Raw genomic sequence first — 16,960 nt, 5'->3', positions numbered from 1 at the left:
TATCAACAGTGGTGGTGTTTTTAGTTGGATCTTCCATTTTTTTCATACAGCCAGTTTGGTTGGCATAACCACTAGTGACTGCAGAAACTGTTGTCACAAAACTGCCAGATTTCATGTTAGGCAAGCTTGTTGTATATGGTCTTACTTTTGTGTTCTTGGTGGCATCTTGAATGTTGCCAAAGACAGGATCTAGCATAATTTTGGCCTGCTTTTCAACGGATTTGACCAGATTAATACACCTGGGTCTCTGCCGTGTTTGCTCCATAATTTCACTTACAACTGATCTCCATTTTTCTTGAAGTTTATAAGGAAGCTTGGAAATTATTTGCCTCACGGTAGATGGCAGATCGAGCTTGGACATGTCTTGAAAGGTTTGGGCTGCATTATCACAGCTTGTTAAATATAACGCATAAATGTGATGTGTATTTCCATCCTCTGGTCTGATTGTGGCCCAGTTCAAAGCTTTCTCTATATAGGCTGTTGCAATTCTAAACTCATTGCCAAAGTGGTATTTACGGAGGCGCTTTGCTTCAGGATATATATATATATCTATACATAGCATTCACATGAAGACAGCTTCTGACAAGTTCTTTTCGTTGTCCCGCGGTAAACTGTTCCAGAAAATACAGTCGGTCTTCATTACTGTCAGTTTTGTTCTCTATGTTGTGCTTGAATGCCTGCCTGAACAGCTCAAAGTCCAGAGGGTCACCGCTGAATATGGGAACCTCTTTCTTAAGGATAGATGTCTGTGAGACAATAGATACAAGCAGATTAGTTAAGTCTGGTTGGCTTCTTGTTGTAATGTCAAGGTGTGCAGATTGCTCCCTTCCAGGATTGGATTGCTTTCTCTTCTGTTCATTAGAAACAGCAATTCTAGTTACATTCTGTTTCCTCATATTTGTTGGTGGTCTTGCAGCTGTTGTTTGTGGTGGTGCTGCTGATGTTCTCTGTGCACGCATAACACTGCTGTCTTCAATTGATTTAGTTTCACTAAACTCCACTGTTGTATGCAATCCTTTATGCAGATATTCCTCCAAGTATGCACTCATGCCATCACCATCTTCTGGTCTTGAAGTTCTTCTTAATTCCAGGTTCGGCTCAATTTCATCCAGGGCCTGTAATTTGGCATTTGTAACTGGTAGATCCTTTTTCAACTGCAGAGCTTGAGTCTATTCAACTCTACCTGATATTTTTCTTTTAGAGTCTTAGCTTGAGCTAATAAACCAGCTTTATCCACAGCTATTTGCAAATGTGCTGCAGAGGCAGATGATGCTCTTGAGCTGGATTTAGATATCCTTGAAACACTGTCAGCCACGTGAACTAATGTCTGTGCGTCTGGCCTATGTTTTAACCATGTATCAACCTCAGCAAGGAAGTCATTAAACTTTGTTATCTTAGGTTCATACTGGTCAACATTCTCATTTGGTTTTAAGTCATCAGTCAACAGTGTTTGAACATACACATGAGCAGCTTCAAACTCATCCAGTATTTTACAAAACTCATCCACACATTTAATCATATTTTCAGCATCATTCCCATCTTTCAACATTATCTTTATATCATTCTGTGCAAGTTTACGGCGGCGTGTTGCTTTGATCAGGTTCAATAGTTTTTGTTTGCGAGCTGATGGCCTCATCATTCTCACTGTCTTCATCGGCCATGATCTCATTTTATTTCAGTTTGTTTCATTTAAGTGTCTATCGTTACTTTGTATCCCTTTTTATAAACACAAACAACTTCAAAGTTCTTTCATTCAGTGCGTTCACTCATTTCACTTTAAGACGTATGTTGCAGGCCTGTTTTGTTTCCTTGCTTTACTACAGTCAACATTCAAAGCCTGCAATATCCTTTGCTTTAAAACTTGCAATCAAATTCAAAACGTCCACTAAGAATGGACACGTCAGGGTCTCAGTGATCAGAAATGTGTCCGCGATAAGCAACCACGACACCGGATTGTCCTGTCAAACCTTTTCAAAGTCTCTCTCGAAGTGACTGAGTTCACCTGGTCCGTAGACAGTGATAATCACCAGGTTACTCACGAAAACGTTGAGACAATGAAGTCAGTTCAGTAGTACTCCAAGCACCATGTTAATCAGAATCAGAATTCCTTTATTTATCCCCGAAGGGAAATTCTTTTTCGTACAGACATTGCACTTGCAGTATTCCCGACCAAGAAAGAAAAGTGAAAGGTATAAAAATAGGATAAACAAAACAGTAAGTAAGTATAAATCTAAAATCTAAAAGTACAGGCATTTACATGTGTTCAAAATTTTAAAAAAAATTAAAATACAGGTATGTACATGTGTAAAAACAATATATACATTGTATATATACAGTAAGTGTGTCCGTCACAGTGCTGAGTTTAACAGTTTGATGGCGACAGGCAGGAATGATTTCCTGTGTCGCTCTGTGGTGCATCGTGGGAGTAAGAGTCTGTTGCTGAACGAGCTCCTGTAGCCAATCAGCACATTGTGGAGAGGGTGAGAGGGAAAGTATAGTCCTTATTTTGGATCCTCCTCTCAGACACCACTGTCAGAGAGTCCAGTTCCTCTCCCACAACATGGCTGGCCTTCTTAATGATTCTATTGAGTCTGTTTGTGTCCCTCACCCTCAGGCAGCTGCCCCAGCAGGCAACAGCATATGTGATGGCACTGGACACCACCGACTCATAGAACATCCTCAGCATCATCCTGCAGATGTTGAAGGACCTCAGCCACCTCAGAAAATAGAGGCGGCTCTGACCCTTTCTGTAGACAGTGTCCGCGTTCTTGCACCAGTCCAGTTTGTGGTCTAAGTACACCCCCAAGTATTTGTACTCCTCCACCACCTCCACAGTGACCCCTTTGATGTTGATAGGGGTCACTGGAGCCTTAGTCCTCCTCAGGTCCACCACCAGTTCCTTGGTCTTTGTCACATTGAGCTGTAGGTGGTTTTTGACAAAGTTGTCCACTACCGTCCTGTACTCTCTCTCATCTCCCCCAGTAACACACCCAACCAATGCAGAGTCATCAGAAAATTTCTGAAGATGGCAGGACTCTGTGCAGTGCGTAAAGTCTGTGGTGTAGATAGTGAAGAGGAAGGGAGAGAGGACAGTCCCCTGTGGAGCCCCGGTGTTGCTGATCACTTCATCTGACAAGCTGTTCTTTTGCACTGTTTACCTCACCCACTTGCACTATACTCCACCCTGCACTACCTCACTTTTGGACTACCTCCAGAAACATATTTATTTTACTTATCTTATTTTATTTTGTTTTACTTTATTCTATTTTATTTTATTCTTCTATTATATGTTACTTGTTACGTTCTATGTATGCACCAATCATCAAGACAAATTCCTAGTAATGTGAAACCTCTTCACTTACAATGGAAATAAAGTCTTTTCTGATTCTGATTCTGAAGCAGCACTTCAGGTGTACATACTGCGGTCTGCCCGTCAGATAGTCTGCAATGCTTCGGGGACACAGTTTCCTTAGTGGAAATTAACATTGACAACGCGTTTCTTGAAAAAATAGTTCTTTATTTTTGCATTCACTTAAAAATACAAAACAAAGACGTAGCTCTATCAGAGTTTGTGGTTCGCGGTTGAAAAACTGTTTGCCATTTCCACTTTGTCTGCCTACCCGAGACTCTGCCTATATCACAAACACAGGTATTCCCAATTACTCAGTCAGAGACATCACACACTGCAGGCTAGACAAGAATGTCAGAAATCACCGGCACACCAGTACATTATATTGCATCAAAATAAAATCTACACCGTTCTTTCAGTTTTTCATGAACATAAATATGGAAAACCTAAAAGTTCACAAATGGCTCCAACAGCAACTGATGTCAGAAAACATCTAATTGTACTCCTTGTGACTTTTGCTTATCATGATGATCTGTGCTTCAGCTTCTGCCACTTATCTGGGTCCAGGTCACAAAAGTATCCAGAAACACCTCTTTGTGAGGTGGTTTTTCAGGAGTTAAACTGGGCACCTTATTTCCAGTGAAGTGAAATCTTCTGGAGTACATTTTGGACAATACTATGCATCCAATGTTATGGCAACAGTTTGGGAAGGCCCTTTTCTATTCTGGCATGAAGAAAGTCCATAAAGACAAGGTTGGATTAGTTTGGTGTGGAAGAACATGACTGGCCCACACAGAGCCGTGACCTCAAGTCCAACGAACACCTTTGGGGTGAAATGAAATGGCAACTGTGATCCAGGCCTTTTCATCCAACATCAGTGCCTGACCTCACTAATGACTTTTACTTCATGATGTATATACTTATGTATGTACTTTTTGATGTATATCTGGTCATTTTGAGGCAAACAGTGCACTTAGGAAAAAAATAGGGATTTCCATATTTGACATGGTTCTGGTCAAACTACTAGGTGTAGTAATGCAGAATATACAACATGCTATTTCCTGTTGCAATTATGTGGTGCTGTGACTCTCAGCAAATATTGTCATATACATGTATTATGGGCAGAAGGGTAATAACACATATAAAGTTTGGACCAGGTTGGACATGATGGAGTTCTGCAAAACTTCCTGTTTTTTGGCCAAAAAAAATGGTCGTTCAGGCACACCCTGTGACGAAAAGTGATGCTTTTGATAACTTTTCATCCTTATGGTGTGTTTAAGTTTGACGTTTGATCAACCCCCAAGGAGAAATTTGAAAAAGTGTAACACATCCGATTTACGCCAAGTTTAACAGAAAATCTAAAATGGCTGACTTCCTGTGCATTGTTGGCCCTCAGCAAGACTTTTGTAGATCTGGATGAGATATATATGCCTCCCAGATTTCATGCACGTCGGCTGGGCAGTTTGACATGGATGCAAACTCTTTTGTCTGAAAAATTTCAAGGAGGCGCTACTGAGCCATTGTTTTGAGGCTGGCATCTCAGACCTATATCAGATCGCAATTTTTAGCGATCCTCTGAGTACCTCACATAATAATAACAATCATGGTTAAAGCCGCAAGCAGCATTGAGCAGGCCCTTGCACACATGTGGACGTTGGGGCTGGAGGCAGTCCTGACCTTTTGGCAGCAGATAACACTCATGGTTTTTTTCTGATTGGCACTCTCATCCAACAGATGAAGTTTGGTGCAGAATGCAAAATGTTAATCGAGTTATAAAAACTTCCTTCTGCTATGCAGTCATTTTGCTACGCCCAATACAGAAATCTATAAATATTAGTATCCTTCCCTTGTTTCACACAACTTCCTGTTTCATGGTAACGAATGATGCCCTGTAGCTAGCATGCCGTGTGACAAAATACGAAGTTTTCTATAACTTTTGATCATTAAAGTATTGTGAACACACTGACCAAGTTTGACATTGATCGGTAGGATGAGTTCACAAAAGTAAGATGTGTGATTTTCGCCAATTTTCACAGAAAATCCGAAATGGCTGACTTCCTCTGCATCATAGAGAGTTGACCTAAGAGACATTAGTCGTGTCTGGGATCCATGTCAAATTGCAATTTTCACCAATCCTGGCACATTTGCCAAATAAAATTGGATTTTTGTCCTTGGGAAGGGCATTGTTTTGGCTCAGACTACTTTAAAATAATGACAATAACATTTAAGAGTAGACTAAAAAGTTTCCTTTTTGATTAAACTTATAGTTAGTACTGGCCTAGGCCAGCCCCTAGTTATGCTTTTTCTTCCTCTTCCTCTGCTTCTGCACACATTTATGTCCCATTAATGCATACCATTAACTCAACTTCTTCCCTGGAGTCCTTGTGCTTTCTCGTCTGAGAGGTTCCCATGGATCATGGTTGGACCTCCTGCTGCGGTCCTGCTCAAAACTTACTGCGATTACTACTGTTTAGTCATAATCTATTTTAAGTCTATTACTGCTCTGCTGCAGCTGCTACCATTATTATTGTTACTAATGTTGCTATCATAACCACCATAGTACCTTCTGTATACTTCATTGTCATTATCATTATCTACAGTTTCAATACTTCTGGTATTATTACTGCTGCTATGCATCCCTGCTTGTGTGCGCCTTCTCTCTCGCCCTGCCCCCCCCCCCCCTCTCTCTTTGTCTGTCTCTCTCTCAGTCTCTCTCTCTCTCCTGCACTCTCTCCCCCTCTCTCTCAACCCAACTGTTCAAGGCAAATGGCCGCCCATCTTGAGCTGGGGTCTGCTCCGAGGTTTTTGCCTGCTAAAAGGCAGTTTTTCCTCTTCACTGTTGCCAAGTGCTTGCTCAAGGGGGAATGTTGAGTTCTCTGTATTACAATTGAACTGCTCTAATTGGAAAGTGTTGTGAGATAACTTTTGTTGTGAATTGGCGCTATATAAATAAACTGAATTGAATTGAAATAATAATAATAATACTAGTAATAATGAAGAAAAATCCTGTGACTAACAATATGGTCTTCGCACTTTATTGCTTGGGTCCTAATAATAACAAAGAAAAATCCTGTGAATAACAGTAGGGTCCTCGCACTTATAGTGCTAGGGCCCTAACTATAATAATAATAATAATAGTAATAAGGAAGATCCTGTGAATAACAATAGGGTCCACACACTTTTAGTGCTCGGGCCCTTATACCAATAACAATAATAATCCTGTGGGTAACAATGGGGTCATCTAATTGTTAGTGCTTGGGCCCAGTAAACAATATGTGCACACCAGTATGAGCATGTGGTGAAGCAGTATTTCCTTAAATAATGTATGTGCAGTGCACCCTATTTTTATTTATAATATTTTTCTTCATTAAAATGGCCCGAGTACTAAGTGTGAGAACCATATTGTTATTCAAAGGAATTTTCTTTGTTATCAGAGCCTAAATTTTTCTTTGTTATAATAATAATAACAAAAAGAGTTTGCTTGGCCAAATTGTATTGCCACCAACAACAATCTTCTTCAGATTTGGTCTTTGTGTTCATAACACCCTAGGCAAGTTATCAAAAGCTCCTGTTTTTTGTCACTGGGCGTGCTTGTCACGGGGTCTCAAAGTCTGATGGCCAACTTTTTTTTGCCGAAAACAGGAGCTTGTGCACAATCATGGCCTTGTGCACAAGCTCAGTGAGTCTGAAGGGTCTAAACAGCTTCTGTGAAACTTGAAAGGTGTGTCTGTGGCGGCATAGTGAAGTTTGATGTTCCACCATTAAACAGGAAGTTGCATTTGAGAGGCTAGGCATGCTCAAAAAGTCATGAAATTTGTCACAGGGGGTGAATGTTATTATTTGATATTGGATTCTGTATTATTTGTGGCAAAATGACTCCACAGCGCCCCCTACAAAATTTTGTTTTTTCCATTTTTTAATTTTCTCTCCATTCACCTAAATTCTGATCAGACACCGACTCTTAGTGTTGACCATTTTATCTGCCAATGCAATTCTCCTTTGTTTTGTTAACTTTTGTTTACATACCAACACAAGCCAGGGCTACAGTGGCTCTAGCATTTGCAGTTTATTTCCATTCTGGCAGGGGATTTCAATCACCGCAGTTAGAGTTAGTGAGACATCTGCCTTTACACGCATATGAACTTAAGTGATGTCCCATTCTTAATCCATAGGGTTTAATATGATGTTGGCCCACCCTTTGCAGCTGTAACAGCTTCAACTCGTCGGGGAAGGCTTTTCACAAGGTTTAAGAGTGTGTTTATGGGAATTTTTGACCGTTCTTCCAGAAGCGTATTTGTGAGGTCAGAGACTGATGTTGGATGAGTAAGCCTGGCTCTCAGTATTCGCTCTAATTCATCCCAAAGGTGTTCTGTCAGGTTGAAGTCAGGACTCTGTGCAGGCCAGTCAAGTTCTTCCACACCAAATTTGCCCATCCATGTCTTTATGGACTTTGCTTTGTGCACTGGTGCACAGTCATGTTGGAACAGGAAGGGGCCATCCCCAGACTGTTTCCACAAAGGTGGAAGCATGGAATTGTCCAAAATCTCTTGGTATGCTGAAGCAATCAGAGTTCCTTTCACTGAAACAAAGGGTTCCAAGCCCAGCTCCTGAAAAACAACCCTACACCACAATTCTCCCCTCCACCAAACTTGACACTTGAAACAATGCAGTCAAACAAGTACCATTCTCCTGTGAATTAATACTTTTAGCAATATAGTTGTTGTGCACTAGTAGGAGCAATTTGGTTATTGGCAAGAAGGATCAATGATTATGGGAATAATCATTGAAGCAAAATCAGTGTATCCTTTATACACGTAAAAATCAGGGCACCACCCTGTCACCAGGGACCAATATCCAAATTAATAAGTAGGAAATAACAGTCTCTTAAAAATGTGAAGGGTAAATTCGAGCACTGACTGTCATGAAACCAGCTGTTATTACAAGTACATTCACAATAACCACCGACAACAAGTTAAACTATAACAGGATTTATTAACCAGCAACAACCATCCAGAGATAAGTATCACTTGCAATAAACACTATTATAATCAGGTCTATCTACACACATCAACTACTAACAAGGAATAACACAGGTACAGCAGCAAGGGTATTTCTATACATGTATATGGGTGTGCATATATACAGGAGAGTGTGTGTGTGTGTGTGAGAGAGAGAGAGAGATGGCGATGGACTCACGTGAGTGACGTATCAGGAAGAACCAAGATGGCAGCAGTGTGGCATGCAGGGCGTGCGGCTCAGAGCTAAGATGGCGATTGTCCACGTAACGTGGCTAACGGGGCTAATGTGGCAGACCCTCGAGCGTCACGAGTCTTGCGAGGAGATTCGTGATCGCGTGCTCGGACCTCTACTCCATGTAAAAATGTGAGAGAAAAAGTTAAGGATAGAAAAAGAACCAAAGAAATAAAAACCCAGTAAAGATCACCACTTCAGTTCTTTTGAGTCCCACACTATCACCACACAATAGCGGAGTCAGTAAACTGAAGTTTATCTGCTCAGATATTTTAACTGGTGATGCACGAGCTCACTGAACTGATGAGTTTGGATGATCTGTAACAAAATTACGAGTGCAGCACTTACAAGTGAAAAATCACACATCAACAATTCTATCTTAATAATGCCTCTGCCCAGACATAAGCCTCTTACTGTGAGTTGATCCAATCCTTGTTGGAAAATTAATAGTCCGCTTAAACATTTGCAGCACTGTCCTCAACGGGGTGCTGACGGTCCGTTATCCCACTCCTCAGGCGATGTGGCATATTAATGTGTCCCTCGGCGGCAGCGGGGGAAATCACCGGTGGAGAAATAAAACGAACTTTGTTTCGGCCTTAACAAAGTCGGCGCACAGTCCTCGTTAACGTGAGATCAGCTGATTGCGCAGCGATCCACGCTAGAAAAAGGAAAAAAGGAAAAGTTGCAGAAAAACACAGCAGTCTGTTTCTCGGCCCACAAGTTGAAGACTGTGACCCAGGATTTTAAAGTTGATAATAATCAAATGTTTGAATGTTGCTCCCTTTCGGTGACCTGGACTCCAAGGAGAGCCTTCGGCAGCTCTCACTGTCACAGCATGCATGAGCAAAAAAGCCACGACTGAGGGTCGCAGTGAACTTTTATTACCTGAGTGACGTCATCTCGGACCCCCATGGAGATCGCTGGACCACAGCCAATGTCCGTGCCAGTTCTGAGTTTGAATTCAGGATTTACGACTAGGTGTGCGTCATGGGGGGGGGGGTCTTGAACCGACCGTCACTCTAGCTCAGGCCTCATGGGGTACATGTAGGCCGCTCTGTTGTTCTCATGAGCACATGGCTAGAGATCCCAACATAGTGTATGTGGAGCATGTCAACTGCCCAACCCATGGCAACCAGACCTAGGATAACTGCTAGTCCACAAGCAGAAAAGTCTATTCTCTAAACTCATTTAGGGAAATTTGACCATTTGTCTGTGCTCATTTTACCTGTTTACAAGCCAAAAGTTAAGAGTGAGAAAACTGGACCAGCAGACTGGTCTTTTTGTAAGAAGCCTTCTGACATTGTACAAATACACCAATACACCGTTATATTCTCTGTGGACACTTGTAGTCCCACATGTGGGAGAGAGAAGGATGATAGCCAAGCTACCCTCTCTGCTGGGGAACAACTCTCACCCCCTTCATGAAACGCTGACATCAGCTCCTTCAGTGGCAGGCTGCTTCACCCCGTATGTGTGAAGGAGCATTACCACATGTTCTTCCTCCCTGCTGCTGTGAGAGTGTGCAACCAACACTGCACCTGGCAGAACCTTTGCACTCCACAACAAACTTAATTTCAACAAATCATTGCATGATAATCCCTCATCTCCTAGTGCAATACAGTGACTTTTCAACTGCTAATAATTTAAAAATAGAGAAAAGCAGTAAATATCCTTTTTGTTTTTGTGTAGTGTCTTTTTTTATATAAAAAAAGTGTAAATATTCCCATATTTTGTACTTTATATATTTTTATGTTATTCTTGTGCTGCTGGGACAATGGGATTTTTTCACTGCAGGACTAAAATTAAATCTTATCTGATCTGATTTCATTTTATCTTATCTTATTCCCACTTGTACCATTCACTTATCTGAATCAGAAACCTTGTATTAATAGTGACATTCAGTTGAGACCAGGTCTTTCCCAAAAGGTCTGCCAGTTATCCACAAAGCCCACCTCGTTTGCTGGACACCACTTCGACAGCCAGCGATTGAATGATTACATGTGGCTAAACATCACTGGTCAGATTAGGCAGGGGTCCATAGAAAACTACTAAGTCCGACATAGTTTTTGCCAATTTAAACACCAACGTCGTCCGCTCTGGTCCCTGGAATGCATTTAACTATGGTCGCTGGTGTCGCTAACTTCACATTTGTGACTATAGACCTGCCAATTACAAAAGTTGGTTCCTCAGCCGGTGTGCCGCTGTGTGGGGAGAGCCTGTTGGAAACGTGAACAGGTTAGGGGTGAACTGTGTGCTTGTGCTTAGAACTATTCTTCCTCAGTACAGTCACCCAGCCTTCCTGGTTTCCAGCTGCTCGGGATCTACCGGGGGATGGCTAGAAGGAGCTACACTAGACCTATCCGCACTGGCTAATGGGGGCTGGCTAACTGCAGCAGCTAATGACTTTGTTTCCATTCAGTAAGCCTTGCCTCTAGCCCTGCAAATAAACTACATTTATTACATTGACCATTTTCACTAAATGAGGCAGAGGAATAGCTAAACATGTGACACACCAAGCAGGAGAGAGCAGGAGAGCGAGAGGGAGACAGAAAAGTCGTTGCTAATAAACAGGCTAAGCTAGTTAGCAGAGTTTAACAAATTCTAAACAATTATAAAATTGCTAAAGTGAGTGATAAAGTGTTTGATTCGAACAGGCGTTCAAAGTAACAATGTGAAATTACTAACTGTAGTGGATAGTAGAACAACTTAAGTGAAGTTAAATTAAAGAGGAGTACGAAGCTGGTAGTAACAGCAGTAACACACAACAATAGGAAAGGTAGGACGCTTACCGTAGCAGGAAGCCGAGTTTCAAAACAGGCTGCCATCAAGTCAGCCAATGAATGCATTTGGCAGGGACTGCAAGCGATAACGGACTATAAACCCAAGCTGGAACCTAAGGAGTTTCTATGCCCACTTTGAGTGTGAGTTGGGATCAACAGAAAATGCACAGAAAGATAGCTGACAAAAGTAAGGTTTATAATCTGTGAAACTACGAAAAGCTCCCAGCCCCAGCTCCCAGCCCTTAAGTTTCTTTGCATTGTTGCACAGACGAAATGTGGCAGTCCTTGAAGTCTGTGTTATGTGTGAGTTATTTGAGACCTATCCTGATCAAGGAATAACTTCCAGATTCATTATGGTGGGGCTGGATTCCAAGTCAGTGCCATCCATGGTGGATATATTAATACATAATTGTTTCAACAATGTTGAAGGCAACATGACTTCAACACAATGACTTCGATTTTGTTAACATGAACAAACTGAAATCAATCTGATAAATAAGACTGAAACCAGTTTAATACAGTTAATTGTTCCAATCTGTGTAATAAAATGTAATGGTCAATGGTGTCAAATGCAGCACTGGGATCTAACAATAAGAGTATAGAGGCAAAACCCTTGTCTGATCCAGGAAGGTCATTTTTTACTTTGATCAGTGCCATCTATGTGTTGTGATGAGCTCTAAAACCATCTGGGGAAATCTCAAATAATTAGCTATGTAGAGAGTCAAGAAGCTGAAGAATCCTTTCTCGAGGATCTCAGAGAAAAAGGGAAGTTTAGATATAGGTTTATAATTGCACAAAAGGGCAATAGAGTGGAGTGTCATTCTCACTGAGCTCTCAGCACTATCAACAAAATGATCAATTTGAGAGGGAAAAGAGTCAGCTTAAGACTGTTAGTATTTCAGTGTTCTTTACTGAGACATCATATTGTGGTTAGTAATCAGGTAATAGAAATCCAAAAGGTGGTCAATGGTCAGATGAAACAGGATTTGGTGGAAGGACTATCAATTGTTTGTTTTCAATGCATCCAACTTTGGAAAAAAAACATATATAATATGAAGAAATTGTCAACAAGAAAATGTGAATGTGTAACACAATTTTTATGAAAATAATTTTAAGGTTACAATCTTATAGAAAAACTACATGACTAAAACTACAATATATTAATTCACCATCCACCTAAAAATGAACATCCATTTCTGAAAACCCACGACTTGTGAGCTCAGAGTTTTCAGAAAATATACACTTACGAGGGCATCCATCCCTCTGGACAATGATTGTGCCGTTTGGCATGACTGTGTCCCAAGTGTCTCAAAATTTATCAATTTACAGATTAAAGTGTGGCACACAGAACAAGGACCTTCACTGAGAGGGAGATGAGGAGATGATATCAATGCCATGTTTGTGCATTTAGGATAGAGTGGGAGCCAGCAGGAAATGAGCTTTAGTATAAAGAAGAAAGTAGCAGTAAAGTAGTAGTATAATTGGAAACATTTAGCTTGGATCTCTCCAAAGTTACACCCACCACGGCCCACCCACCACAGCCAATCCGTGGGACCATATGGAAGTATTCCTCAGGTTTCCACGAGGTCTCAGTGAGGAACAGAAACGGTTCTAAGTAGTGATGAGATCAAGAAATTTATTTGCCACAGACTGTGCATTTAGGATGGTGAAAGCAGTTGTAGTAGGAGGCTTGGTCAGACTAAGATTTCGACAGCTAATTGTATTAGCTCTATTATCAGACCTAGCACATGGAAACACAGAGTTCATATGATAGAGGGTGTTATTCTGACTGGAATACAGTAGGAGTTGAAGAAAGAATGGCCTAATGATTTCACTGCAGTAGGGGAATTTATTGGGGTATGAGGTGGCTGATGAAGGTTATTAAAGCATACAACCCCTCTTCTTATGAAATATGGACAATACTCCCTATTTAAACTTCAAACCTTATTTATCAGTATGGTTTTTACATACACCAAAATTCTTCTCTGCATTTAACCCATCACTGATTGAACACACAAGCAATATGCAGTGAAACACACAGGATCAGTGGACTGCCACTGTCAGGCGTCCGGGGAACAATTGAGGGTTAAGTGCCTTGCTCAAGGGCACATCAGCCAGCTAATGGAGGGGAAAGAGGCTTGATTAATCACTCCACCACCACCACTGCCAGTCCAGGGGGGATCAAAATGGCGACCCTCCAACAAGCTGCTTCTCCAACCTCTAGGCCATGGCTATTTGTGATGATGGTCTGTATAAGGCAAGCTGTAAGTGAGGGAGGTGATGACAGGGAGCAAGTCGGGGTGGTGGTACATGGAGGTGGCGCCATAGATTGGCATGGGAATTCTGGGGCGAGCAAATTCTACAGCATGCTATAAGTTGGCCACTAGTGGAGGCTGAGAATCATGCTAAAACACCCAGCTCCATGGGCTAGTGTGGGGATAGGACCAGACAGGAAAAACAGACTTTCTACAACTTTTCAAAAAGCTGAAAAGGTCATTAAACTTTTTGTCAGCTCAGATTGTTAGCGAGCTGTGTCATTTGTCCCTACATGAATAATTAGTCTATTGATCAAGGCCTTAGCAGAGCATTTTTTGATCTTTGGTGACTAGTCTCAGTATTGCATTTGAAAAAGAGATGATATGATAAATGTTTATAGACTACTATAGATTTGCAACATACTATGCAAAACATAAAAGTGCCTGAATATGTTGCCACCTATGTATGTGAGCCTGAACTTCATTCATTCATTCAACTCCATTACATTTAAAACCTTACTAGCCACATAAGGAGAAAAATTAAGTCTGTCAATTAGTAAATTTTGGCTCAATTAAAGCTTTAGAACAAGCTTAAGTCAGTCTTTTGCAACAGTTATTCCTAATATTTTGAAGCCAGTTTTGAAATGATTTATTACTCAAAGTACTGTTTCTGGCAAAAGGCTAAACTGAATATTTTTGTTCTCCCCGAAGGTCACTATTTTGTCTGTGTTCTACTTAGAACAGTTTCCAGATGACATTTTGTTGTTGCTGGATTACACCATTAAACAAACTGCATGCCTTCATCTGAGCTAGACCAGTTTCTTATTTCATGCTTTTCTGACATGTCTGCAATGTTATTTTTGTGTGTTGCATTTGGCTTCTATTGTTTGAATTTTATGTGTGCCAACACATACAGTAATGTAGTTGTTTAACTTCTGATGTAAATTATGTATTTCTCAGTGTATTATTTTTTTATGAGAAGGGAAGGTTGTTTTGGTGAAGGGAACCTCTTTATTCCCACTCTCTGTCCTCTTTTTTTCCTCCATGTATGTCTCCTACATCACTTCCTACGCCTCTACCCTCCTTCTCTTTGTCCTTCTGCACTCCTCTTCAGCCAACACACCTGCCATTCAAGAGAAGAAAGGGGCTTGCTTCCGTTTGGTCAGCTCAGAGAGGCAATGTTTGCACCCACTGTCCACCCAGCTAAGCAAACAGCTCTGCTGCTGCAGTGTGGGCAAGGCCTGGGGCCCTCGTTGCGACAAATGCCCCCTTCTGGGAACAGGTAAGGCCCCCAGCCATGTCAAGCTTTTATCCTGTATCAATCACATTTATGAAGACAACACTACGCCAAAAATGTCATTCAACAATTGGTTGCACTTTATTTTAGACTCTGTTTCAGAGTACATAAACAGGACATAACAAGACGTATTTTTTATCCCATTTGACCAAAACTAAAAATATGTTCTTTCCTGGACAGTAATAAGGTAAGGTAATGAAAGGATAAACTTTATTGTCCCTTGCAGGAAACATAGAATCAGCAAAATGCTACAGTTTAGCGATGGACGCGGTCCATAGTATTACACAGTCAAGTTTAATAAGAAAAATAAAGTGTAGAGTGTAGTCTGTACATCAAGCAATAGAAAATGAACATATAGGTTTAATTTAAGAACCGGTAAAAACCCTGGGGTAAAAACAATGGATAAAGAAACAACAACAAGATAGAATCAGTAAATGCAACAGTACACGAAGGACAGCATAAGAAAAATCAAGTGCAGAGTGCATTCTGTACATTAAGCAATATAAAATGGACAATATAAAAGTCTCCAGTCTGGGTATGTGAAGCTAAGAGTAAGAGTTTCAAATGAGTTGTATTTAGCAGTAATATATTATAATATAATATACTGCATATTTAGGGTTAATATGCAGATGTGACTGATAAACTGTTGCAACTCCTCCTCCTCTACCAGTATTTCTGGGAAGTTAATGTATCATGGAAGGCGTGATTCATTTAAACTGATAAATTCGTCCTGCTGTGAGTGACATTACATCAATATGGTGATCAACTATCAGATCATTTATTAGCAGAAATTTGGACATGAGGGACCGAGTATTTAATAAACCACATTTAATAGTTTACTTGGATTGGTTAACTAACTAACTAAGTAGTTGTTTTGATTTTAACTAGGTTTTTATGAACAACTCCTCCAGATTTGGGTGTGGGCTTATACGGCCTCAAGCAGACACAGTTTCTATGGGGTGTGAAGAGGGTTGGGGGGGTGACAGCAGAAAGGAGCTTGCAGAGGGGTGTGTCAGATGGCAGCTCTGCCTCCTGGTCTGGACTCTGGGTGGTTGTCATGGTTTTGGGTGGTGTACAGAATTTATTATGTTCATAGACAAGAGAGCTGCCCCATCCAAAGTAGAATGGATGCCATGTCTCCTAACCATGTGCCATGTCTCAAGTTCCCATGCCATGTCTCCTAACCCCCTCCAGACCAAGTTTTCCCCAGAAAGTTTTTCAGTCGTCTATACAGGCCACGTTGTTTGCTGAACGTGACCTAGACATCCAGCGATGAAGCAACCACATGCAGCTAAACATGTGGTCACTAGCCAGATTGGGCAGGGGGCCAGAGAAAACTACGGTGTCCGATATTGTCTTAGCATAATCACACACCAACTCAACTTTAACTTTAGCAATCTCCGACTGCTGTAGTCAGGTATCATTAGCACCGACGTGAATTACAGTCTTACTGAATTTAGGTTTACACTTGCCCGCAGCTTCAAGTTAGCTTCAGTGTCACCCGCTCTGGCCCCAGGGAGGCACCTAACAATGGTCGCTGAAGTCTCTAGCTTCATGTTCCGAAGAACAGAGTCACCAATGACCAGAGTTTGATTCCCAGCGGGTGTGTCGTTGAGTGGGGAATACTGGTTGGAGACGTGAAGGAGCTGGTGATGAACCACAGGCCGTTGGTTTGAGCCTTCCGCACTGTCACCCAACTAGCCTGGCTTTCTGGCTGCTCGGGAGCTGTGGGGGAACGGCTAATGGTGGCTAAGCTATGGTGCGGAGCTGGGATTCCAAAACACTAAGCCTCGCCTCCAGGGCTGCAAAACAGCTACACTTGATAAAGTACCATTATCAGTGAACGAGGCAGAGTCTAGCTAGTCATCAGGCATACAGAGCAGGAGAGAGGTGAGGAAGTGGAGGGAAAGAGAGAAGCCATAGCTAAGTATGCTAGTGATCTGACTACAAGAATATACACTACCAGTCAAAAGTTTAGACACACCTTCATATTCAGTGCTTTTTCTTTATTTTTACTACTTTTTACCAA

The 16,960-nt window shown here is 41.4% G+C and overlaps 1 protein-coding gene across 5 annotated transcripts in view; it reads left to right on the top strand.

The window, feature by feature from the left end:
* The window catches only part of ltbp1 (latent transforming growth factor beta binding protein 1), a 191,333-nt gene that overhangs the window by 103,529 nt on the left and 70,844 nt on the right, over window positions 1-16,960 (top strand). For 4 of the 5 annotated variants that reach the window (XM_046401527.1, XM_046401528.1, XM_046401526.1 and 1 more), the window contains one exon: window positions 14,749-14,916. The exons of the other annotated variant lie outside the window; for it this stretch is intronic. In XM_046401527.1, the coding sequence (XP_046257483.1) occupies window positions 14,749-14,916 (168 nt within the window). The remainder of the gene's footprint in view (window positions 1-14,748; window positions 14,917-16,960) is intronic. 5 annotated transcript variants of the gene reach the window in all.

This window comes from Scatophagus argus, chromosome 10 (genome assembly GCF_020382885.2).
Source record: "Scatophagus argus isolate fScaArg1 chromosome 10, fScaArg1.pri, whole genome shotgun sequence".
NCBI classification, from domain to species: Eukaryota; Metazoa; Chordata; class Actinopteri; family Scatophagidae; genus Scatophagus; species Scatophagus argus.
This window is presented reverse-complemented; position numbering and strand designations above follow the sequence as displayed.